At 38.7% G+C, this 27,955-nt stretch overlaps 1 protein-coding gene across 3 annotated transcripts in view; it reads right to left on the reverse strand.

Moving 5' to 3' along the window:
• The window catches only part of fam13a (family with sequence similarity 13 member A), a 49,866-nt gene that overhangs the window by 16,782 nt on the left and 5,129 nt on the right, over nt 1-27,955 (reverse strand). For 2 of the 3 annotated variants that reach the window (XM_082536811.1, XM_082536813.1), the window contains exons 3-12: nt 25,983-26,192; nt 23,901-24,081; nt 21,015-21,162; nt 18,495-18,587; nt 17,708-17,794; nt 12,592-12,836; nt 6,693-6,734; nt 1,955-1,996; nt 1,651-1,845; nt 604-802 (exon numbers count right to left, since the gene is read on the reverse strand). In XM_082536811.1, coding sequence (XP_082392937.1) covers nt 604-802; nt 1,651-1,845; nt 1,955-1,996; nt 6,693-6,734; nt 12,592-12,836; nt 17,708-17,794; nt 18,495-18,587; nt 21,015-21,162; nt 23,901-24,081; nt 25,983-26,192 — 1,442 coding nt within the window. The remainder of the gene's footprint in view (nt 1-603; nt 803-1,650; nt 1,846-1,954; nt 1,997-6,692; nt 6,735-12,591; nt 12,837-17,707; nt 17,795-18,494; nt 18,588-21,014; nt 21,163-23,900; nt 24,082-25,982; nt 26,193-27,955) is intronic. The other variant, XM_082536812.1, reaches the window with a different exon arrangement.

A 27,955-nucleotide genomic window follows, 5' to 3' on the forward strand; every position in this document is an offset into this window, starting at 1 on the left:
TAATCAGCCAAAGCTTCCGCCCTTTTAAATCAATAATTTTCTTTCCACTGAATTTAATTCCCTGCTGCCGATCACTTTTTGCGTTGTTGTTAATGATCCGAATAAGAATCTCTGTCAGTAAGTATTTTACTACATTTTTAAAAAGTACTCAGTACTAAAGAAACCTCTGGACTCATGTATCCACATGACATCTAAAACAGATAAAAGCAGCGGCTAACTGCACTCTCATAATTGGCCTTTACGTTTGAAGGAGTGGGCAACAATTAGCATTATGTTGCACATTACAAGCTGGTGTCTAATGGCAGAGCACCATTAGGATGCTGCACAGCCTCCACTTAGTGATTCTTGTCAACTGCAATAGGCAATTATCTGCGGTGACTCAGAAACAAGGAGGGCAGGGAGTTGAGATGAATGCTTCATTCATCATTGGTACATTAGTTTGAGAAGTTGTTGCATGTGGTGACGCCATGTGCACAAGGGGAAAAGAGGAATGAATTCACGATGATAATATTATTAATAATAATAATTATAATAGTAAAGAAGGAGGGAAAATGTCACACTCATAAAGATGAAAAGAGACGGGGAGTACAAGGTGTGACTCACTGCGTGGGCAGCCGTGTTCTCGCTTAGCTGCATGAGAGTTGGGCTCTTTTTTGGCTTCCTGGGTTTGGGGGTTCGCTCAGCGTGACTTCTCTGGCCTTCCTGTGAGTCCACACGGCTGCTCATGTCTTCCCCCACGCTGCCTGAACTGCTGCTCGACGGGACGTTCTCCTTGTTGGTGTCTCCTGTGACGGAAGGCGCTCTGTTGTCAGACGAAAAGGAAAAGGGTGAGGAAATAAGACATCTGCCTTCCATCGGACTCTCTCTCTGCTCGCCTTGCTCGGTTTTAAATCAGATTAAAAACGGATGAAATGCTTCTGGAAACCAAATGCCCAAGGTCATCCCGATGCGTTTTTTATATGTTCTCAAGCAGCTAATGTGCTGTTTAGTGTTTGTGCTAAGTCTATTTACTGTCCTGTCTTATTAACATTTTCTGCTGTTGAGACACTCCCCAAAATCCACGTGCCGCTGATCTCTCAGACTCCACCAGGTCTTCATCAACAAGGATTAGCTCCTTACTGGAATGATACCAGTTATTATGACTGCACACTAAAGCTCTCCCCACAGAACAAAACTTCACCACTGTTTACTGAAACTGAAACATCAACTGAAAGTATCATTGTAGTATCACTGCAGGAAGCCTCTGAGGTCAGACCTCCATAATGAAAGTGGGCGCCACAATGGTGGAGTGGTTAGCATTGTTGCCTCACAGCAGGGAGCTCCCTGGTCTCGACCTTGGCCGGGGCCTTTCTGCGTGGAGTTTGCTTGTTCTCCCTGTGCCTGCGTGGGTTGCCTCCGGGCACTCCGGCTTCCTCCCACAGTCCAAAGACATGCAGGCTGAGTAACCTAGTGAGTTTAAATTGACCATGTATGCGAGGCAGAGGCTGTATGAACGTGTGGTTAAAGTGCTTTGAGTGGTCAGTACGACAAGTAAATTACAATTATTTTGCTTTAAGATGATAAATGAGGAGAAACACGATGTAGTGCTTCCACTATGAAGGCCACTTTCTGCAAGTAACATCGATTATGATTATGCCACGCCCACGGTACCTGTTTTTTTCCCTGTGTTTCTGGCCCTCCTCCTGATGCTGCTGCTCTCTTTGGTGCCTACGTCTCTGCCTCGCTGTTAGTGTCACCCGTGAAGGGCACGGGGTCGATTCGTGGGCGTCTGAATGCTGATCCTCTAAGGGGTTCACATCAAAGAGGTGCTGCTCCACTGCTGAGCGTATGGTCCTGTCCAGAAAACTTCAGGGAGCAACACAATGAGTAGATAAGGAAATCCACCATTTTATGCTCTTCACTGTTTCATAAGAGCTTTGCTTTTTATTTTTATTTTAAGCAGAAATATACCTACTTTACCACACCAGGTCTGCAGTGGACGGGCGAGAGGTGGTTACTGAAAGAAAAACAAGAAGGGAAGCTTAATGCGCAGAAACAAGTGTTCACATAGGTCACTGAGCAACACTGAAAATCCCCCGAGGCTCACGTTGTGGCCTTTGGTGATCAAGTGCATGGGTGAGAGGTAAACTCAGCTGCGTTCAGAGCTTAAATGGATCCTTGGGGAGCAAAGTGGCTGGCTTCCATGGCTACCAGTAAGTCCAGCAGCAGAGTACACGGTCATGGACCTTTATACTGATCTCTGACTTCATTTTGGTTTTATTTTTAACGCCCTCTGTTTGTTAAATACTTGTAGGGTAAAGCAATAGGATTGTAAACTATATGCAGCATGAAATGTGTCTGTAACCTGTGTAAGTACCTGGATTCAACTGAATGCTTGTAGAAAAAAACATAACACCGCTGTTACATCACCACTGCTTAAACATCTTTAAAAGGTTTTATTCAGACGTCTGAAAATATTTCGATGTTTCAGTATTTTCCCTCCTACAAAGTCTAACTGAGAAAAAACAAGTAAATAAAAAATCTTAAACATTATCTTTTGTGACCGTAGGGTTAGGATGTAAAGGGTCATTTTCTCACATTTTATAGGTTACAGGGTGAATGAGTTTTAAGTGGTTTCTTTTTGGTCTTTTTTTTTTTATTACATATTTAGCTAAGTGTTAGATCATAATTACATTAACACATTACTCTTGTGACTAAGTTGGCACAGCAAAAGAAAAATCCGCTCTCCTCAGGAAGTTGCTTTGGCCTCGACCAACTGATCGACATCATGTCTGCTTTTCCTGGACTACAGCTTCCTCAACATCTTCGAGGGTGACCTCAAACGAAATCTTCCATAAACAGTGGTGCTGACAGTAATAACAACTGGAAATGGGATCGCTGATGAAAGACCAGATAATAACGGCATGATGGTGTACTGTGAAGGTGACTGTGGTGGAGCTGTGTAACATGCCACAGGCATGTACTGATATTACCAAATCTATAACAAATCTATAAGGCAGGATGCCGGGCCGAGTTAAAAGCAAGCCTGCTGCACTGTGTAATAGTAACAAAGTTGTAAAGTACTCACAAGTATAAGGAATTCAAATAATCCACATGGGATTTTTTTAAATCTTCTGTTTCTCTACTCACAAATACAAATTCCTGAAAACAAAATCACATTTCTCTTCAGTGCAGTTTCATTTTTAACGGAGGGAAAAACAGAAAGGGGAAGTTGTGACAGAAGCAGAAACTGAACGCCTTGGTTATATCATGTTAAGAAAATTGCTACCGTGTAACAAATCTGCGACAAGTTAAAGGGATGGTTGATTCAGTGGCTGTCACAAATGTCACATTTTGAACATTCGATCTATACTAAAGCCTAAAATACGACAGACGTTTCTAGAGCTGTCTACAACTTTCTAGGGCTGTGGCCCATGCGAAAGGCAGGCGGGGGTAAAAGGTGATAAGACAGTCAATTACATATGTGACTTGATGACTGTCATAATTCAAGAAACATTTATGGCACTCTGACTAACAAACCAAGGCCATGCTCTAAGTTGCAAATATAGCACCATGACAGTAGATCATGGCTTTTTTTTTAGCTTGCGGCTGCTTACAACAAAAAAGTTGTGTACTACTGTCTGTTCATCCTGGACCATGACTTCAGCTTGAACTGTTTCCCATACGAAAAAGATCCAGATTTAGATGTACAGGAAGCTAGGAAAAATGTATTTATATCTAAATGATCCCGTGACTCTCAGATTCATCTCGGGATACGATAGAGCCAACCAAAGGAGTAACACATGATTATTTGTCTTCTTTTAACCTAAAAAAAAACTAAATATGGATCAGAAATTAAAACCATACACAGTGGGCTGTACTCTAGTTAAAAATTCAGCAAAAAACATTCCATCCATATTGGTTTTTAGACATTAGTCTAAACATTTAGACATTTAAGCTTAGCATCACTACCTACAAAAGATTTTGGTTCCTGAAGATTTAGCAGCTATAGTCGAGCCAAATAGTCTTTTGGTTGGCACATGATATAAGAAGTGTTGCAGTTTTCTGAGGAAGATGGCATCACTTCCCAGAGAGCGTAGTGCCCCACTGACTTGGTTTCAGCTGAAGAGGTAACTGTAAAACCACTGTGGTATGTGACGGGATGGCTGTCTGGTGAGTAATAAAGACATTCTTAGCTATGACCTCTGGGAAAAATAGACCTGAGGGGCAACAGGGACGACTCATTACATCACAAGCGCAACAGGAACATCACTGCCAGGATATGAACGGGCAAAGTTACCAATCCTTTCTAGAAAGTACTCTAACATATAAAACTACGCCAAAAAGCCCAGGTAAACGGCAGATTAACAAAGTGAGTGTGAAATTTCACTGCCTAGCTGTAAAAACGTACACCGAGAGTCATTTCTGTTGTTACTCCATAACCACGGCATGAGTGTTTTGTCTTTAAACAAACTTGATACCATTTGTTTTAGTTCTACTATTTTTAGCTTTACACCTGAAGAGTCATGGAGAACAAGTTGCATGTCAGCTAACAGTTGTCTTGCTCAGGTTTGTTCCAGTTACTTTTGACTGAGACAACATGATCTTAAAGGTTTATGCAGCACCAAGGTGTGTTACACTTCAACATGCGTTCAAGTGGTAACCAGTTTTTCAGCCTAAAATTAGACTGGCATTTTGTGACTGAGGGTGGGAATTACAGGGAAACTCAATACAGTGCTCATGACTGTGTTTAAAGTGCCTGTGTATCGATAACTGATACACAAGAGGAAGTGATAATGACGCATTAATGAAGATGTCCGTGTAGATTCTCATTCATCCAGATCATGGTCGTCTTGAGAGCTTGAAAAAGAAGGAAACTGGACTTCGTTTGAGTTTCACCTCTCATCCAAGGTTTCTTCACCGTGGTTCCACCCTTAACCCCCGCTGATGGTAATGATCCTCGCCTTTGTTCACACCTTGGCTCATGGGATGACTCACATGATCAACAGTGATCCATTGACCTGTTCCAAAGGGATTAAATACCTGGGACTCGTCCACCTTTAGAAGCCTCTTGGATGAGAGGTGAAACGCCTTCACAAACTTAAAATATTAATACTAATAAATTCTTAAGAATAAATAAATGTGTTTATGAAATGTCCTTCTTTTCTGGCTGGTGATACTGACTGACTGGCCATTCTCATGTCTGTGCAATAAATATGAAGCCACACCCTATAAAGATAGGGTCAAAAGGGCAAATATCTATGCTGGCTCTGGTAACACAATACAAAGCTGTGGTTTCATCATGCATTATGGGCTCACTGTTTCTTGTCCAAACGCTGTAATCCTCGAGGTCTTATCATCCAAGAAAAATTCTTTAGCTTTCTACTTTATAAACAGGCATGAGAACAGTATAAGTCTTCTTTATCTTGATAAAAACAAACATTATTTTATAAAATCCTAAAGAAATATAGTTCCAGGCAGACTCAAAACATTAATTTGGACTTCAAATTTTATAGCGTCTGTAAGATTTGCTGAACTTTTAAGTCTGCTCTGTGACGATATGACAGGTCTTCTCATTTTAATTCCCCTATTGTGCATTTTTTTGTGTTTAAAAAGCCAACAGGGCAACTCTTTGTTGTAGAAAAGCTTAAGGACTGCTGAATTTAATTGCTTCACTCTGGACCCCCTAACTAAGAAAACTACTTTGCAAATAACAGTAAGACCAAAATAATGTGTTTCTCTAGTCAGTGGTTGTTTTGGTGTTTTAAAGTCAACAGGTCTTTAAGGCGTAAAAAGTGGGAACGGAACAACTCCAAAGCTTTCCCAGCTGAAGCTTATGCCAGCTAAATCCCGGCACTGTGTAACCGGGAACGTTCGCTCAGGTAATCCAGTATTACACCACAGTCAGATGTTAGCCAGGACCTTCAGAGGCTCTTGGCAAATCAAAACAGAAAATAAAATAAAATGAAATAAAATACATCAATCTGTGATCCAGTTTGACCGGGCTGAGGTTAACCAACTAAGTGGCAGTCTGAGAGCCTTTGTATGTGACAGATGCATGTAGACCTTAGCAGACAGCTCAGCTGTGCTTCCAACTAGATGTGTGCATGTGACAGTGGACAAGTAGGAAATGGAGTTACTCACAATGAACGTGAGCATGACAAGTGAGTGGGGATGGGAAGAGTTTATAGGTGATCACTTAGAGATACACAGAGAGAAACAACACTGCCTCAACTAAAGATTACTGTCACCATCAGTTATCTCTAAATTGTTATCCTGACTTTTAAAAGAAACATTGCTGAGAAAGGAAAATCCTCACATTTAGGAGGATAAAACTATTCAAGATTTTTTACTGGCATGAATTCATACGAGGAAGCTGGTGCAAAATATTTGCCAGCATTAAATATACTTTAAAAAAAGAGTCCACGTATGTATCTGTAATCAGCACATCATCTGTGAACACTGTCTTTTGCTGCGTCCTCTACTTGGCCGGTGTTTCTGACAACGTGCTGTCTCTGCGACAATAACCAAACAGTGTTGAGCAAACTGTTGCATGTGCATGCTGCCCTGCTGCCCCTCTCACTGGCAGCTTCATTGTTTCTGATGATAATGCACTGAGGCAGCATGCAGCCACTTCCCCCACACCTCCGATCAAAAACAACACAGTCTGTTCCCGTCCTGCCTGCTTTCTAACACATATACAGGAGGCCTACCTCATGTAGAAAGGAGATACTGGTCTGTCTTCATCTTGGGAGCTGAAATATGAAAACAAACAGACTCAATTAGCGTGCAGGATGCGCAAAGTCCTGTGAGATCAAAACATTACATTTCCCCACACAACAGTAGATTTCCCTGCAGCTAAAAAAAGGACATGCACAAGACTGGCTTTTGTCTGCAGAATAATGGCCATGCAGTGCTACAGATCAGTGCCTTTGTGGAGCTTGTCTCGGGTAATTATTATGAACCAAGAGAACTATGTGCTGCTCTGGAATATAGGCTGAGGTGCTACTGCTGCTGCTGCTGCATGTATGCCAGAAGCACAGGATGAAATTATGCAACAATAAGAGGAACTCAACCTTGGCACTAATTTTGAGGTTGCCTAACTTTTTCATATCCTAGTTAAAAAATTTCACAATCGCCTGGTTTTGTTTGCCTAAGCAGAGCTCAGTTCTTTATTATCTGAGACAAGGAAAGAAAAAAAAGATTGGTACAAATACGTGAACTGTTGTAATGTTAAACCTTTAAAAAATCAAAAAGTGCTGACAGATCTCAGTAAGGTTTCTGTATGTTCATTAAATTTAGTATGAGACCTTTTAAATAAATAAAACCGATTCATCCACTTTACAAATTAATCAACAATTTTCAAGAAATTAGGGAAACAAAGAGGCATGTTTTCAGTTTAAAACACTGTGACTTATTACTACATTTTATAAAACTGTTAGGACTTTATTTGGATGTTTCTGTAAGAAGATAGTAGCTGTGTAAGCAACTCTTACAGTGCTTTATATTTAGATCTAAATAACATTGGGACAAAAGGTTTGGTTTACCAAATGCTGACAAAAAACGGAACAGCGGATAGTTTTGTAACTGCAATCCAGTGCAGGCTTTTACTTTGATTTCAAAACAATCAGCTAATTAACTACACAGAGAGTCAGGGAGAAAAATATTACTTTTACCATCTGATCATCTAATTTTATAAGTTTGAACAAATATGGTTGTTAAAAGCAGGCCACTTGACCTCAGCAGTGTTTCCTATGTTTACTCTTTGGGCTTCGATTTCAACATCTTGCTCAAGGGCATTTGGAAATTTGCAGGACAACTGCTAACCTGCTCTGCCAATTTACTCACAGCTGCTCTAAACATACAATTTGACCATAAAATATGGTATTTGTATTATACTCAGCTCTATAAAAGGAGTATATTGTATGCACATTACACTATTTATAGTATACTTACACTTTAATTACCCAAACCTGTAATAACTAAAGCACTTTTGTACTTTTGCTGCTAGTTAGAAGTCAAGCTGTCTCTCTAAGTCTTAACAATCATTATTAGATACAACATTGCAATAATTTAATCTAATATGGTAATCTGACATTTAATAGGAAAACTAATTGTTGAACTAATTAGTATTACAATATTGGTATAAACATAACCCTTCAACTTGCTGAGTGGTTTTTATAAAAAACAAAAATTCATGCGCATGCACGTTTCTCCAAAAAAACAGAAAACTAAACAAAACAAAAAATCTCAGTTTGTGTGGGAAGGAAAACAAAGATGGCAGTCTACACACCTGACAGGTTTAATATGAACATTATTTTGAATTTACAGTGCAAAGAAACAATAACGTGATAGTAAAATAAAAGATAAAGATTAAAGATGTGTCCATGCTCTCCTTGTGCATGAATATGTTAAGTTCAACGTTATATTTTTAGAGCTGCGTCCACACAGGAAACAATTTGCAGTGATGTGGTGACCACAGACAGAAGAAAGTGAATGATATTTGGCAACTCCAAGCCACGACGGGCAAAATAACTGCTAGCGATGTAAAGCAGGTCCCGAGATAAATGTTTCTCAACTTCAAGCCGGTACAGGGTTACCTAGGCAACCAGATCCTGAAATGCCAGCTAATTACCTCCTGTCAGCGTCACAGTCATGTGTAACAAGCGCATTGCTTCAATGTGCGGACGTAGCTGTAGCTGCCTGACAGCACATCTCAGGTGATGTTACACAGTAGCATGGATGTCATGAAGTAAATGGTATTATAATGTTACTTTACATAGGAAGTAACTCAATACTATAAAAAGAGAGAAGTAATGTGTGTGGTGAACCCAACACTAATCTCTCCAGCAATAGTTCCCTCTCCTTAGATTGAAGCAAACTGATCAAACATACTCGTTTGAATGTTTATATATCTCAGTATGAGTGTCAGATACATAAGAACATAAACCCTATGACATCAAACAAGCACAGTTAGTCAGCAGCTTGCACATGTTATTGTGGATCAGATTCACTCAATATTTAGTACTCTACTGCTTTGCTACGTGCTGTTCCTGCAATTGGCTTACTGTAAGCAGCGGGCATGTTGACGTGAGGGCGGACCACTTTGGCCATCCGGGCAGCACATCAACAAGTTCAAAACAAAGGATTTCGGTTTCAAGTCAGGCACGATCAAATTGGGCCAAAGTTTACTGAGCTTCAAAAGTCTTCTTAAATTGGCCAATGTACGGAAAATGTGCATACACTCCTTGTTTTAGTGAAGGGGTACTTCAACTACATAACTCTTCCAAATTCTTTTGCAGCTTTACGGGTGAGTTTTTTTCTCCCCCACATCCGCATGTTCTTACCGGGTGTTACACAGTCTGGCAAGCGTATTAAAATAGTGCGTGCCGTCACTGCCGCTGTGAATTGCAAAAGAAAAAAGCGGAAATCCTGCTTACCCACTACCTTACTGAGGGGATAACAAGAAGCTTTTGTAGGCATACTCCGACAATGCCTGATCCCTTTGAGTTAAGCGGAAAGCTACTAATGGCAAGTTGGTCAATCTGGACACGCTCTGCTTCTTCAACATTTTTAAAAATGTGTAAAACCCCCACAAAAAACGTAGTCCCGATGTTCACCTAAAAAATCTAGCTGTAAGTTTTTTTGCTTTCACCGAGTCCTTCTTTACCTTGCCCCCCACCCCAAATTTCTCCATTACACACGACAACGACAACAACAGGAGACGTACGATTAAAAATCTCGACGTGAACATTTTCCATGACATTACTTTGTAGGTGCTGTCACTGTGTTTTGCATTGCTAATCTTAAAATTAAGCTACGTAAACCCATTATCTGAGCGGGTGCTGCAAACATAAAGTGGAATTTAGCATGACTTCACTGAATGCACAAACTTTTTGCTTTTGCTTGTACTGTATATCCTTTATATTCACTACATATTTATTACATTGTTAAGGTAACACAGAAGCTCAGTCTAGATGGTTTACAAATGAAATATGACAGTCATTAGTTATTAGTTTGATAAGCACAAATCTGATCAGAGCGCCAAGCAAAATATTTACCTTACTTACAGTGTGAGTGACAGCTGACGGCCACCGTCTCATATGAGTGTTGGAAAAAAAAATACACCAGTATGCAATTTGTTAGAAAACCAGTTTGATCTAGCCAGCAGCTTCTTTCTACAAATACAGTGTGTGCTGTCTGATGTTCAGGCTGATGGACGGGACCTCCTGACAGGCGGCCAACAATACTGCTAACCCACAGGGAACCTGCATTCACAGCACACTGCAATGTTCCTCACTCACACCTTTTTCCAACGGGCTTCTAAGAATCTCAGCGGTTACATCATGATATTCACTGAACCATGGCAACTCAACAGAAAAGCCAGTATGCATTCCCAGTGTGCAACAATGCAATGCTAAGAGAATAACAGCTTGTCATGACTCTGCTATGCTGGCTAGAGTGGCCTGTACGATGAATCAGATTAATGTGATATATAACAGGTACAGGTGACGGCCGGAGGCAAACAAACTTAGTGTATGGAGGATTCTGATACATACAGAAGAGAAAGTGGACAACAAGTGGAGCTACTTCCAGGAACTCCTGAGAAGGATTATTTTGATCTTAAGTCTGTGGTGAAGACCCGGGATGGGAGCAGTTTGTGAAACGATGTGTTAGATTTAATATGATACAACAACAAACAACGATGATGTGGTGCTCTCTTTACCATCAATTTGATGCAAACTAAACTGATTTCCCATTTTATTCCCTTAAAAAAGTATAGCATATTTTTAGGCATATTTTAATCAAACTTATCCTGGACAAGATAAATCTGCACTTTTCTTTTCATTTTAGCTAAACTGGATCTAAAACAGTTCAGGTCCAGCTGTGGTATAAGCAGCACTATGCTGGTACAGACTTCTTTGACACATACCTACAGAAAGCGAGAGCAAGCTGCCAGCCCGGCATGAGTTACAGCTACAGACATGAAAACACAGATTTATATTTGTGGAAAATTATCATTTTGACTTATATGGTAAAGCATTTTTTCACATGATAACAGAAAATTAAATTTCTATAAACACCACAAAAAATACCACAGTGCAGTTTGTTAGACACGACTATAGAGCATCTGCTGCTTTCTTGCATTAGACATGGTGAAGTAATTCAAGTCTTTTGGCACATCGCATGTGCCTAATACTAAATACCAGTGAGTTCAGATTGCTGACGCACATTATGGAGGTACTCGGTAAACAGCCACCAGATACAAGTGGACCAGGAGAATTTTAGGGTGTGGGGAAAATCCACCTGAAGATTGGTGACAAAAGCATTTGCCACCTTGGAAGCACAGAATGGTTTTAATGTATTCCAGGCATTTCTGACTCCAGCACCTGGGTTAATATAGTGCATGATCTTGGCTATATGTATATAAACCCTTGCAGCACAGTGCTGTGAAAGACATATCGCCCTTTTCCTGATTTCGTATCACTGAACTCACCGTTCCGAAAAAACCAAAACAAATGTGATTATTCACAGTTAATGAATATATTTCACATAGGGCAAGGCTTGGATAGCTTTTTTCAATTAATAAATGAAATTATCATCATTTACAAACGCGATTTTCTTATAATAAAATCTGTTTGATGATCTGAAACATGTAAGAATAACAGATATCCCCCCAAAAGAATCAGGAAGGGGGCAAATACTTTTTCTGCTCATTCATAGGACGCATGGCTGTCTCTGTTTCTATGTTTGCGTGTCAAACTAAACTTTTATGTAACGCGTAAAAGGATCTTGTGATGACAGGAGTCAGACACTGATTAATGTTATACTAAAGGTCACAGAAGCCAAAAACGTCGTCACCTTTTTTTTATCCAAATACTTGGAAGCATCACATGCGACATGCTCATATCTTATAATTTGCAGTTTTTCCACTTCCCGCATCCAATTCTACGCACTTTTGATTTATCACTATGTAAAGAGAAAAACTGGGATAAATAGTAGCATGTTTAAAAAAAGGCTAATGTTAAATAGTATAGTAGTGATTTTTGGCCAACGAGTGAAGTTCAATTGAACGCAGTTCTACTCTAAACTCCGAGTTAAAGCAAAACCTCAACAACAGACACAGCTGCAGTCTTGCTATTCCAGGACGGCACTTAACACCAAGAGGTTTCCAGTTTCAGCTTCTTGTGACAGGCTGCTCTGCACGCCAAACAAACGCTGCCACCGGGCTCAGGCTACAGGTTCTTTGGTTAACACCACATTGCATATGTATACAGGAGTCATGAACTATTTACCACTAAAAGAGCCCCTCCTTCATATTTCACTCCATAAGGTATCTTTTAATGTCATGCAGGCATCTAGCAGTGAAGTGTGTGGCTGTGTGTGTTACATGATTTTACACCAGTCATAAGCATCATGCAGACAATACTGTGATGCTAATAAAGTCATAAAACTGAAAGAGTGGCTGGCCACATTTTTCAGAGTAAATGAGCCTGGTTTTTAAACTCTTTTGAAAAACAAGATTCACAAATAACACTTTAAACATAAATCACACATAGCCATCGATAATGGGGTTGTTTTTTTTTTATAATTTACACCAGACACACTCACCTGCTGAGGCCCTTCATGCTTTCAGAGAGGCTGACGTCGTGAGGGTCGACGTGGGAGGCAGTGTCTGAGGTGGCTTGGTGAGACATGGGTGTAGTTTCCATTGCTTCTGCGCTGGGGGTCCTTAGCTCTGAGGTCAGGGGCAAAACTATTGGTATGGAGAAAGGTTTTGCGTGGTAGGGCGCCCTGGAAGACAGGCTGGGTTGGGGGACCACTTGAGTCATGCTGTCAATTTTCCCTTTCCTCACCTGTGTCACAGAGAAAGGTGAGAGGTCTCGTGAGGGGAAATTTGAGATAGCACGGGAGGCAACTGATACACTGCCGATAACATTTCTGTACAATCAAACACACAGAAATGCACACGTGACACCTTTGCTCAGGTTGCTATAAACTATAAAGCATGCATTCGAGGATCTTCTGGAAAAGGGTTAGGGAAAAAAGGAGCTATCTTATAAACCTTACCGTGCTGACTCTGAGAGGGTACAAACAGCGTGAGCCGTCAACTGTTGTATAGGAAAAGAATCTTAACCTAATTACAGCCACATTCTGAGAACTACCCTTTTTCATTTCCGAGTCACGACCAGCTAAACCAAGGAGAAACGTGCCGAAGAGCTTTCTTCTCGCTCATGTGGAGAGCACTCGCTGCTCACGCACACTGAAGCTGAATAGCTGGCTGTGGGGAGCATCAAATGGGTCTGACACTAGCTTAACTATCGATAATGGCCAGAAATATCCAACACTAAAATGGGCTTGTCTTTAGATGAGCATGTGCAGGCTGAATTAAAAGGCTTTTTCGTCTTTGTACCAATTATCAGAGGAACATTTCCATTTTGGGGTTTAACTTAATGGGCTGTACAATAATCTATGGATGCAGCAACCCATTTAGACATTTAGTCACTGATGCACTTAATGGGCAGATCATTGGGAACATTATTAGTCGAACAAACTTCTTTATCTAGACCTGGTATGGATTTTGCCCCTCAGAGCTTTGTGATTGATTCAGCTAAATCGGTCGTTCACAGGAAAACTGCAGGGGAGGAAAAGGGGGAAAATAAATGTGGACATCAGCTTATTTTTAGCAAAGGATTGAAGCATGTTGCATCACACTCTGGGGAGACGTCATGGTGAGAGATGGTAGAAATGGGTGTTGTGTTAATGGACTTCAGTGTTTGGTAAAGGTAAGATGTTACCATAGCCTGGTTTCTCTATATTACTGTATTTCCTTACGTTCTGTGTTTTGATGTTCTACTTTTGTATTTTCCTTTTTTTGAATAAAAAGATATCTTTAGTGTTTATTTTTAATGTTTCTTTTACTACTAAACAACATCCAATTGGATAAATGAACACATAAATACATTTCTCCAGTCTCTAATAAAACAACTTTGTGTTCAAAAACAAAAAGTCATCCTGCTCACAGTCCATCACAATTCACAAGTTACTGCCCATAAAATCATAAACGTGACTCGACCTTGAGCACAATTTTGATGAAGACAGGTAACCATTGTGTGATAATTTCACTAAAATCTGACCAGCAGCCAATGATTCGTGTGAATTGAGGATGGACAAACAACTTACTGCCATGGCATGAGTTCATCAATTCTTCAGTTTTGGATTAGCTAAAAATTTAAACTGAATCGTGCTAGAAGCTTGTTGGTGACTAAATAGCAGCCACTAGTTATTAGGGAAAAATGCATATTCCACTACTGCTTAGAGAGCAGTTGTGGAAGTTGGCTGTTGCTGTAAAATTGACTCCTTGTGAATGCTTTGGCTGCTACAGGATTGCAGCGGCAGACTGTGGTTTGCACGGAAGCGACTGACTCTTCTGCAAACAGTTGTGCCATTAGAAACGTGTTGTTTATGGTACAACTTTTACTGTGAAAAGTGAGCAATCTCTGTTTGTTTTTTAGATTTTTTCTATTGCTCAATAAGTAGTTTGTGAGTGTTCCTTCCATGCAAACTCCAGTCAACAGCTACACTTTGCTTATGTTGTAGAGAGGATTTTGGTGCAGCACCCTTTTTGAAATCAGTTTCACCTGGCGACAGCCTAGCAACTTCCAACTAGTCAGAGAATGTCCATTTGTGGCCAGGGGTTGCAGACTGGCCTGTAGGCCTGTGTGACTGCGGTTTTAGCCAGAAGATAACATGAAATCATGTTATATCTCTCAATAAAGGCACAGCCATACAAATCAAACAGAGGGCTAAACACCCGGTTTTGGTTTTGGCCTACGCATTTAGAACAAAAATCAGGAGCGAAAGAGACCAAAAATTCCTGACAAACCTAAATGAGGATATGACCTGGTTTCTAAATCATGGATTAACTTATAATTTGTGAGTAAAATCTCAAAAGACTTCAAACAAAGCCAAATGAAATATTTAGAACTCTGTGTTTTCTCTCTCTGAACCTGCTACAATAAAAAAGGAAGCTGTGGCTGGCCACAAAACAAGTACTCACTGAACTCTGTTTACTTGATGGTGCAACGTGATCCATACCTGTTCTTGCTTGCACAATTGCCACAGTCTTTTCTTATGAATGTTTTAAATGGTGGGTCTTGATATAAACATTTGAGCTTTAAAAGAAGAAAAGCGGGCATCTGCCAATTAAAAAAAAAAGCACTCAAGCGTTTCTGTGATTTTCCACGGTGACAGTTTTGTTTTTTCAGCAAGAGGGAATAACTAATACTCTGCCAGTAACAGCTGTTTGTTTTACAGTCCAAAGATCATGTATGAGTATAAATGTGTTGGTCAAACAAAACACAAGTTTCAAGTTTAAAAGAGGTGTATGATAAATCTAGAAGATACAACAAACAGATTAAAGGCTCTCCAATTTAAGTAGGTGGGTGTGTTTTTCTTTTACTGTTAGACATAACCTGAGGCTAATAAAAAGTATTTTATAGACTGACAAGACTTTGTCCTTAGAGGACTTCAGAAACCTGGTGTAGCTCTGGTAGAAATGTGTGAGTGGAGATCATTTAAAAAACAAACAATATGTTTTCTTAAGCAGTAAAGAAGCCAAACCCCTCCTAAGCTTAGCTTTATGGGGAAAGTGAGTTTTTACTGGAGGCTCTGGGAAACAATAGCAATAAAAGTTAATATTTAAAGTGACCATGAATCGCTTGATAAATTCTTAAGGTCAGTCTTTTATCTGTGAACACCATTTTAATTTTGAGAGGAAGTTAAGACTTCCAGGAATGGGATATTGTGAGCTTTTGTAATGAGACTCAGCAGCTGGACGTTCAGGTTGATGGGTTTAGTGGTTCATTGGCTCCTAAGCAAAAGACGTCACTAGTTTGCTGCTGATGGTCGAACATTTAAGTCGAACATGCTGTTGCTCTTAGCAACCATCAATGGGAAAGCTATACAGCTTTTTTTAGTTGTGTAAAGTATCTAAGTGCATTTATTTGAGTGCAAATTTGAGGCCCGTATTCTACTGGAGAATTGTCTTTATGAAACTCTACTTCTACTGCACTAGACTTCAGAGAAAATATTTGACTTTTTTCTTCCATTATCTATTACTTTGTATTTTAAAACTTCATAGAAACATAAAAAGTAGATGAAAAAAATAAATAAAACAAGCCAACAGTACAAACAAGTGCAGCTGATTGCTTTGTTTACACAAAACTGTATTTTGAGATTACTTCATTTGTCTTTTGGGCAACTGTATGAACATTTCATCATTATACCCTCTTGAATGTGAGGGCTTCCCTGTTGACCTTCCTTTTTAGTAATAAGCACTAGTTGCATTCTTATACAGAGTACTCAGATATTACTTCAGACAAAAACAGTAAAATGATTACCTGAATACTTTGAGTTAAGCACAAATTAAAACAGTTAATCTTGTGGACGCCATGCATCTGTAAATTATTACTGTGCTGCATTTTACAACAGAACCAATTGTTGATCTTTATTAATGATAATCAGGGTTGCCAAGCCTGCGTGCAAAAATCAGGCCAAATGCCATTCAAAACAAGACCAAGCGAGCCCAGTGTTCAGACGCGGAGGATGCCAGAGACTGCTTTAGCACGTACGCATGTGTGCTCGGGTTGATTACTGGCATGTGATTATTTGACTTGATGTAATTTTTCACACAATAACACGTCTTAATAAAAGTCACATACAGATGTAAACTGGATGAAGCCAATTTTGAACAAAGTTTTTATAAAAACTTTATCTAAACACTAGCTAAATTCTTTTGTCACATTTGTTATAATAAAACTTTAAAGCAGCAGAAACCTGAAAAGCAATGAGCGAACGTTAACCTTCACTGGAAGTGTATTTCATTTGTCGCTTAGCTGTACACTGACACGCACAGACTGTGAAGCCAGAGACGAAGGTTGAAGTGAAACGTTTAAAAATACTCTTCAGTTTTCTACACAACCTCTGCTAGAAAGCAAAAAATTCTTTGCAGGGCACAAATGAAAGCAAAACGTCCTTCATCGGCAGATGTTTTTACCCTTCTGAGCTTAACTTGCTATCAGTCAGCATTTCTTTTATCTCACAGTGACACAAGCTTGGATATGATAAACACATTTATGGCTTCAGAGCTTTGTTTAAACTACGCTCAAAACAAACAGCAAGATCATTTTAATGTGTCTCAAAGCTGAAACCAACCTTAAGAAAATTACTCTCATTGAACTGCATATGTGATAAAATACTAAATAATAATAATTTATCATTCAATTCAACTGACTAAAGGAGAAATTTATACTTTACAAATACATCTTTCCAATAAATGATTCCTGAGCAGTTTGTAAAACATGTGCACAGACAGGAATTCTCCAGGGTTTTATTGCCCTTTTGCCCCTAATTGCCTATTTCAGTGTCGGGCCTCATCTGTAGTAAGACAGCATACCAAAGCCACTGTTTTTCTCTCTCTGCAAATAACTATGCCGTTGTTTCCTGTAGCAAATTGTCTTTATCAAATCATGTCACGTGACCAAGCAGAGGGGTTTAGGCATCGCAGGCAGTCTGAGAGATAACTTCAGGGTAATCAGCACTAAGGCAATACAGCAGATAAGAAGCCCTATAAATGTATATATGAAATATGAAATAAAATGTAATAAACTAGGAGGCCAAAACAACAGTGCAATTATTCATGCTGACACGTGGTTGTCTCTTGTACCTTCTTTTTTCTTGTTTTTGCATTTGGAGCGTTGGTGCAGGATTTCTTCGGAAGATCTGCATTTCCTGTTTGGTTTAGGTGGCCAATCTTGAAAAGGTGTACACACAGATAACAGCAGACAATGAGATTTATAGTACATAGTAAAATTATCTGAATAACTTTAGAAGGTATGTATGAATGTAAACCACAGAAATAGCATTGCATTCATCAAGAAAGGTGTAAACACTTCAAAAAGCTGTTTTGAAACAACAGAATTTAAACAAAAAAAAGACAACTGAGTCACTAAAATAATTTTACGCTGCATCATAAAACTCCAGTGGGTGGTATTGTGAGCAGTGAAGATCTACAGCTGTTAATGTTTTAGAAGAATAAATGTTAATGCTTTTTAAATTTAGGTTGAACTTGGTCACCTGATAAGTTATCAGCAACAAAACGCAAACTACTAAAAAGGTCATCGTCTGCTTCACTGAGTGACAGGAAAAAACAATACATGTGGTATTGCATGTGGTATACGCTAGTCACTACACAATAACCCACACAGACGCACACAAATATAGCATTACAAAACAGCTTTTCCAAAACATGCCCATGTTGTGTTAATTGCGTCACACAGATTATAGTGCTGTTGTAAAAGCGACTATGTAAGGGAATTTAAAAGGTTCTTGGAAGGCAGACCTGGGAATGCCAGGCATAAACGAGAACACACACAAACACACACTTCACACTGGACAGATTTCTTCTTTCATAACAGGTATGAATACATGCATAAACAAAGACACAAACACACAGGCTTTACTTTCATCCTAGTAAGTGGGGTTATTGTCTTTGCATCGAGATGGCTGGATGAATTCTTTGTGTCTGCATCTGCCACTTGAGTCTCCTGGTACAAGAAAGAGGACAAAGGAGAGTCACATCTGTAATACACATCTTACATACAGCCAATTAACCAAAGAGGTAACGTCTCATCTTTAATAAAGGCCAGGAAGCTTTTTCTCCAGTCCTTATGCATGGAATAAGAATCTCATATATATAGTAGATGTGAAATATGTCAGGGTAGGTGGGTTCTGCTGTTGTGTTTTATCCTAATAGCTCCTATCAACACAGCTGAGCACAGATTTAAACAGCATGACAGTCTGCCTCCTCAAACACACACGATCACTAAAAACTGCCGTGCACACGTGCTGGCGGTCTGCATTTTACAACTGGAAGTAAAGGCAAACCACCGATCATGTGTGCTATGTTCACAGGCATTGCAAGGAAGGTCAGGAGGTATGATGCCTCTGCAGGTCACGTGTGTGTGTGTGTGTGTGTGTGTGTGTGTGTGTGTGTGTTAGTGTTTTTGTGTATATGTGCATGTTTGTATGTTAGACAATCTTTTCTGGGTGAGGGATTTCCTACTGCTCATCAGTGTCTCAAGTGTCAATGCCCTTACAGGAATTCACAACACAGCACAGGTGCTTGTGATCGGATGATGATATCACAAAAAAAGGACACGTCTTTAAAGTCTTTGCAGATTTAATTTTAGTGTTACAAGTAATCTGGACCTTTGGAATTTATTAAGTTGAATTTGATCGGGTCATTTGTAATGTTTGCTTTTTCATGACGTCACATAGGTCACAGACTCAAGACTTAATGGTGTTAAAAATGACAGGAGAGTGCTATGAAAGAAGAGGCTAAAGGTCAAAACAAGAGAGAGATCCCACCATCAGTAGCTGCTCATCAGATGGCCAGTGTCACGTTTCACACGCCCGACACAGGCATTAATCAACAATCGAGACACTGTTGATGTCTGCACACTGAGATAAAAAAAAAAAGGCTGGTCTCTAAATTCTGCTAATCATGAGATAGTGGTAAATGAAGCTGTTCTCAGTAAATATTCGGTAGGCTTCTCTACGCCACTCAAATATTAATTGGATCTTTAAACAATTAAATAATTAATAAAACATGTTAATGTTTTTATTAATTTGTTTGTTTACTGCTTTCATATGCAGTCTCTTTGGGTGAAAATTGATTCATTCTATACTGAGTTACAGTTTATAGTGACTTTTATGGTGACAGACATATGATTAAGATAATACTGTTACACAACATAAATGCTGGGCAATGCTTTGACACGTAGCTAAAAATACAGCTTTTTTCCCCTTTAGCTCACGAAATTTATACACAATGACACTTAATTTTGGACACCTGGAATATCTAAATTATTATACATTAATAATTTATAAATATGTCAACAACATGTTTAAAGGAAGGAGGAGGTAGAGATTTGATAGGGTGCTCTTGTCCAATATTTTCATGTGTGTGAGGGTGCACGGGCATGTTGGTATGGGTATGTATATCTGTAGGTTGTGTTTCCTTTGAGGTGTTACTGGGGTTATTGAAAAGGTGTATATGTGTGTATGTGTATGTATGTATGGATAGATAGAAAGATAGATATACATATAATTAATAAAAAAAAAAATACATGTAAAATATAATGTAATTGTAAGGAGGTATTTCTGTAGTCTATTGATTACTTGATAGTGGAAAGGGGGTGGGGTTAAATAAGCTGATGCTTCTTCCTGCTCCTTTTTGAACATGAAAGTTATTTGTGGTTGTGGTTGCTCGTTTTCCTTTCGTTTTGCTTTGTTTGTTTGTCTCTTTTGAATTCTATGTTGTTGTACTTTTTCAACATGTTCAAAAGAAAGATTCAATCAATCAATTAAAAAAAGCTAAAAATTACATTGTTGTTTATTAGGCAAATACCAAACTGAATTCATGTTTTTATACTCAAAGTTAGGGCCAGCCAACAGTACGGTAATTACATTTTAGCTTTAAAAATATAATTTCGACTAAACAGCTTGCATATGCTGGCGGATTAACCATTACAGGAACATAAAAATTATGTGGTAATTATGTGTATCTCATAAAAGAAATGAAATGGTGATGAAAATAAACCTGAATATAAACTGGCAAACCAAACCAGCTGATCAATAGACATCAGTCATCAAAGCAGACAACAGACAAAAACAACCAAGGACTGAAAACAGCCACCTGTTGATATAAGATCAATAATTCAATCATTTTTACCTTGACATTACACAAGGCTGCTTGTGTAAGCCATCAATCATCCAGGTGACTGGGCAGAAGATGATGTCATAGATGAAGTCACACTGTTTAAAGTGCATGGGCACGACATGTGAATCATTAAGTTGTCTTACCAAACTGCAAAGCATTGCCCCGACCATCAACACTCATTTATTTCATGTAAACAGTGATCTGTTTCACATAAACACTACTTTCCGGTGCTTCTGTGAGTATACCGCACCTCGGCAATGATAGGCGATGCCTCTTCTTTTGCGTAGTCTTCTCTGTCTGTGTTGGTCTCAAAGATATTGTTGTAGTTCTGGATAAGTTTGGCCATGATCTTGTTACAGATGTTCTGGTCCTTAAGTGCTTCAAATCCAGGAGCCACGCTAAAATAAAATAAAATAAAGTAAAAGCAAAAAGATGACATTTAATTGAAATTCTTTAAAGGGAAAGGTCATTCAAATGAGCACCAAATAAATATCCATAAACACTAATGTGAGCACTTTAATAGGAACTACATTCAATGGCCAGTATGTTAGGTACACCTGTTCAACTCCTTATTAACACAAATATGTAATTAGCCAATTGCATGGCAGCAACTAAATGGTCAAGATGAAGTACTAAAGTTCAAATCACAAGGGCAAGAAAGCTGATTTAAGTGACTGATTGTTGGTGTCAGATGGACTTGTCTGAGTATTTCAGAAACTGCAGGGATTTTCAAGCACAACGGGTGAAAATGTTGTGTTGAATGCCTCAAGCTAACTCAAATAAACACTCATTACAACCAAGGTATGCTGAAGAGCATCCCCTGAACCCTGCATATTAGCTAAGAATGGGAAACGTAGGCTACAGTTGAGGTTAATCAAAATTCAAGCAGAAGACTCTTTAAACATTTCCTGGTCTGATGAAATTTGATTTCTGCTGCAACACTCTGATGCCAGGGTCAGAATTAAGCATAAACAAAATAAGAACGTGGATCCATCCTGGTGTTGGTGTTACGATATGGTCTTTGCACACATAACATCCCGTTATGACCCAAGTGTACCTGTCTTCTGATTGCTGTTTCCAGCAGGACAGGATGCCATGTCACAAAGTTCACCTCATCTCAAACTGGTTTCTTGAAGCAGCGGTTTCAGTGAGTTCACTGTACTCAAAAAGCCTCCACAGTCACCAGATCTCATTCTATTGAGCACCTTTGCTCATATAGCAAAAAGGTGGTCCGACCCAGGATTAATGGGAAGCATTAATGTTTATATTATGCCCTGTTCATGGATTTCTGTAAAGTAATAAGGAATTATGTGTAGTTTGGTAGAAAAAAAGTGTCACTTTCATTAAATTTAAGAAGAAATCAGACATCTGTAGATCTAAAGCTAACACCAAAACAACATAACTTGAATTCATGGGTGGACTATCCCTTTGAAACTGACTATAGCAGCAGCAATAAAAGCAACAATCTGTATGGAACAAATGCAACTAAGCTGTAATCTTGATACTGAAATAGAAAGTAAGTCCCCAAGTTGTCAGACTGAATCCAGCTTCTATAACAAGTTTGTATGATACTGCCGAACAGCTGTGTGAGATGTACACCGGGCTGTGGGCCTATCTGTAGGTCTAATTATATAACCTTTACACAGTCTGAAGAGAACAGACTGTACAGTATGAAAGAGTATCCATTACAGTGTCTCTTATATCAGTTTCCACGGGAATCCCGGCCTTAATTAACCAATTTATCGCTGGAGATTCCCACTGGCTATCAGTCTAGACAACACTACAGTTACATGGTATGGTCTTGTCTTGGTCTTGGTATGGTATGGTCTTTGCACACATTGAGTGAGTTATTATCAACCATCCCATTATGACCCGAGTGTATCGGTCTTCTGTTTGCTTTTTTCAGCAGGACAGGATGCCATGTCACAAAGACTGGTTTCTTGAATCAGCGGGTTCAATGAGTCATTATACTCAAAAGGCCTGCACAGTCACCAGGTCTCAATCTATACAGCACCTTCGGGATGTGAAGACTGGGAGATTCACAACATGGATATGCAGCTCATATAGCACAAAGGGGGTCCAGCCTACTACTAGCAAATACTATTTATTACTAACTAGTATAGCTTACTAACATTAAAACTGGCCACCGAGTAAGCCTATCAGAAAATTTAAAACTTGAGCTCAGAAGCCTGAGACACGGCCACATACTGTATAATTTATTTCTGAACATTTTCACATCTGCAAACAGGGTACCAAGCTGAACTTGTGCTTTGTATTTTAAATGCACAGGTAAATCAAACTGATTAGCTTTCTGAGTGACCTTTGTTAAGTCAGTTAATTGAAAAAAAACAAAACAAAAAAAACTACTGACTGCCTTTAAAATTTGTGGTAACTTATATTTAATTTCTAATCATTCACTCTTCTGCTACCTCTGCTACTTCCTCACCCTTTATTTTTAGCACTTTATTCTTCAAAACATGAAATTTTTATGCTCTCCTGACAATCTGCTTCTCTACTCACTCAGTAAACTACAGCATCACCTTCTGGCCAAACACTGGATTTTACACTGGATGCCTTTTCTGACGCAACCTTTCCATTTATCCAGGATTGAGGGCGGCACTAGGAGTCTATGTCTTGAATCAGGGATTTTTCACGTGTAATGCAATGTGACAGAGGCAGAGCCCTTGTTTATTAATCAGACTACAAAACTGGGGAATCAACACTGATTTATTTCATGTAAACAGTGAAATTACATGAAAACTCTGTATGAAAAGGCATTTATACAAAAATACACAACAGAAAACATAGAATCAGCTTAAAAAGCATTTTTTTTAATGGAAATTCAAAGTATAAATTTGAATGTAAAATTCTCACATTTTTATAAATGAGGCACCAGGTACAGTGGGTGTAGTGGTTAGCACTGTGCTGGCTAACAGGAGGAGGTTGTGAGTTCAAATCCACAAGGCAAGCGAGGCCTTTGTGGATTGAATAAGCGGAAGAAAACTGATGGATGGCCAGAAGGCTGTGACTATAGCTTTCAGCAAGAAGAAATGCCCTCTTACATGGAGTGATATGGTGCACAGGTGTGTATTTGGACTGTTTAACCACATCTAATCTAAAGAAATGTTTCACTCACTGGAACACGCTGGGTCCAAACACAGTAGCGAGGTTGAGGGCAGTCATGCGGTTGTCCTTGTGGCTGCTCTCCACAAGGGTGAGGAAATGGCAGAGGTAGTGCAGGAGACTGTAGTGGACATCTGGAAGCTGCAGGAGAAGGTGTCTCACGTCTGCCCAGGTGTCATCATCACCACCACGCTCTACAGATACAAAAGGTTTTTTTTTAATTCAATGTGTGTAGTTTATGAAATCCCTGGCAAACAACCTTTAGTGGAAAGATTAGTAATGCACTTGTGCTTCAAGTTTTTCATTAACAAGGACATTCTGCTTTGGTCTGTTTACACAGAATTAATTAACAAAAATTCAAGTAAAATTCCAAGTATAATGAATACTATTACAGCCTATCTCCAGAAGGGAGTAACAGCTCAATCCATCATCCCTCTATAATATCTAATCTTGGGTTATGGTGACTTCTAATACCTGAGCATTACTGCCTCAAAATATGTTGATGCTATTACTGGGGGTACATAATTGGGTCAGAGGTGGATAAACGGATACGACTGCTGATCCCAAATGACTTAGTGACGCAAACGTTGTGAGTGTGCACTGTAGGTCTATGTGAATGTGCATGCATGCGTACGAATGTGGGTATGTGGGTACATCTGTCTCAGTTTGGAGACGGGCAGTAATCACCCAGAGCTTTCACGGCTGCTCTTGTGACAGCTGAGTAAAGTTCAGATTCTGTGTGTGTGTGTCCACCTGTATGTTTATTATGGATGTATTTTAGGGCAAAAAAAAGGTTGTGCTTTAACAGATGTGTACACTGCACATAAACAGAGGAAACAGGACACAGGTGCACAATACAAGAGAAAGTAACACCATGCATGAAGGTATACTAGAAATTAAAGATACTAATTTAAATGAGAATAAAAATGTATTAGTTGTTGTTATTTATGTAGTGTTGAAGATCTTGACTTAACCAAAATAGGGTCTGGTGTTTCTACAGAAAGAGCTGATTAGAGTATACATCTCGTGTTGCATGCATATGTACATACAAAATGTAACCATATACACTAGGTTATCATATACTTTTCTGTGAGGTCTGAATTTCTCCTTCAGCAGAATTAGAAAAACTTTCAGTTGTTGCAAAAACATTATAATATAATATTTTTAGCAGCTCTGGGAAAATATAGTAGAGACATAGCAAAAGTATTATAGACAAATATGTGATGAAATATAGCTCAATGGTACAAAGTTATTTAACTTAACTATACACAAAGAAGAGACAACAAAAGCGTTGACGACTGCCATTAAACACTGATAATCAAAATCATTTATTTTTCTTTTAATTTGAAATAAAAAAGATTAATACCAGTCTTAAGTTCTTTGATTTAAATCTGATAGCAATAGAAACTTTTTTTAATACTTCTAAAAGTTTTGTCATGTTAAAATGTGTAATGCAGAAAATCCTGGCATTCAGAAAGATTTAATAACCAACTGCTTGGGATTTTCTCTGGATAAAATAATGAAACACGCCTGGTAGAAACAAAACAGTTGAACAAAAACCAGCAAAATAATCTTATTCTCCAGTTATCGTCAGGAGCAGCGTCACTACTCAGGCTGACATTCATGGGGTCTATGAAAGCAAAGGGAATGCAGCAGATAAAGTATACACCACTCCCATCAAACGGATTAAACCTAGCACTGAAGCTGGGAGCGATCGCAGATGCTTTTCTTGCTAAATGACTCACTTTACCTTTTATGACCTCAAAGGTTTATTACCAGAAAAATCTGGCCCATCACCCTTCATATTACCACCCTCTCTCACAAGCAAACGCAGTATATAAATGCTCCGCCTGCTGTAGACGACTGCGCGGCTAATCGTAAAATTCACCAGCTAAAGATAGTCTTGCTGATCATCCAGTCAGTCATGACCCAGATCTACATTACACTGGAGAGGTGTATCCAATAATATCGACATGATCACATTTTGCCAGTCAAAAAAACAAAAACACTGACCCACACATGTTGCAGGATAATTTTTATACACTGCCTATAAAAAAAATAGCACAAAAGGTAGGACTACATGTTGGTGATTTACCTTGGTAGTGCTGTATTAGTGCCTGCTGGACTGTCATGACTACCAGACCCCCGGGGAGATCTCTCAGGTACTGTTTGAGCAAGCTGGCAACAGTACAGGAATCAGATTCAGAGAGCAGGTTCACATCACCACCACCCTCCAAATGCTGCTTCAGGGTCTCCACAGCACGGACGTTTCCATTTACCCTGAACAGACCTTCCTGATGCAGTGCTGGAGGAGTTAAGAGACAAAAAATATTACAAATAAAGAAATCCTCACTTACAAGGTCTTGAATGATCAGTCCCCATCTTATCTTATGACCTCAAAGTATCATATCACCCTAATTGAGCACTGTGCTTCCTGAGCCTGATTCTGCCAGAGGTTTTTTCCTGTTAAAAGGGAGTTTTTCCTTCCCACTGTTGCCAAGTGCTTGCTTAAAAGGGGCAGTCTGATTGTTGGGGTTTTCTCTCGTAATATTATAGGATTTTTACCTTAAAATATAAGGGGGCTTGAGGTGACTGATGTTGTGATTTGGTGCTATCCAAATAAAACTAAACTAAATCATTATTAAAAATATTTTATTTTTCTTAAATAGTAAATGTAAGTTTAATTTAATTTTTCCTTGGTAGCAGACTTTACATTCTCAGAGAATATAGAGCAATTTGCAGATTTGCACTGTAACCATGACTTGCAAGGATCTTTTCTGACCCACTGTTACATCCTGGCACTGCTATCAAGTCTGAATTTCCTTCATGTAAAGGCACTTTTGTGACCAAGAAGTGAAATTGTGAAAAATATAAAATCTAAAGGTTTATCTGTTAACCATCTTTTTATTTTTTAATTCTTTATATTGAGCAGATCAACAACACACTGAGAAAAAAATAGCAAGTGACATTCTTATATATGAAAATTTTAATTTAGTGTAACTTAACAGATACTAGTCAGGAATATTTTCCTTTTACTTTATTGCCAAACTCACAATTAGCTGGGGTTTTTTTGCATGCCATTTTAGTATTAAATAACTACACTTTTGTATTTGCTGTTAGCATTATCACTATTTTTAATTAGTCTAAACGCACTAAGGCCATAGTAATGCTTTCTTTGTGAGTATTTATTACACAGTGTGCTGCGGGGAAAAGCCTGTTCTAACGTTTGAGTCTAAGGTTTATTTTTTAGCACCTGGCGGCTTTTTTACTTCTCATCCGTAAATAATCTGCTCTTTCACGTGATTCAGTTTATTTTGAAAAATCTCAACAGGATCTTGAGCTTTATTGTGAAAGGTTTATGTGGAACATAAACAAGCGGACACGCAATGGTTTTACCATCGTTGTTGCTAACGACAACGCATAAAAACAGGCGCTTGTCCATCCCTAGTGTGGTTATATTAAATATAAGAGAAAGAGAGAACTTTAAGAAATTAATATAGCCACTACAGTGACCATCAAAACCATGACAAAATATTGCCGTAAACAGTTTATTTTGCGACACCACGAAACAAAGGATAGCATAAAATGAAACGATAAAAGTTTTTATATCGTCATCATATCATATGAACAGCCCTAGTCTGTGAACATGAAATTAGCAGCTTAGATTTGTGTTAATAGCTGTCAGTGTTTTGTTTTTGGTATCTGTTTTGATTATGTTGCTAGTTAGCGTTGCTAAGTGCTTGCTAAAACCTTAACAACTGCCTTTTGCCTTATCAACACCTGTTGCTAACCTTACTTTGTCACACTTAGTATTTTATAACAAAATAATAATAATAATAATACTATGATAAAATATTTTTTAAAAAAAAATCTTACTAAAAGATTTCAACTCATGTTGTAGACCCTTGAAGTTTTGTTTTTAACAGCTAATAAAATGGCACACTAATACCCATAATAATAGGAGTAGTTATTTGGAACTATTTTCTGGCCAAATAATACTATTCAGAAATAAGTGACAGCGTTATTCACTGGATTATACATTTATTTCTTAAAAATAAATAAACAAAA

Source organism: Aulonocara stuartgranti (assembly GCF_965226115.1).
Source record: "Aulonocara stuartgranti genome assembly, chromosome: 6".
Lineage (NCBI taxonomy): Eukaryota > Metazoa > Chordata > Actinopteri > Cichliformes > Cichlidae > Aulonocara > Aulonocara stuartgranti.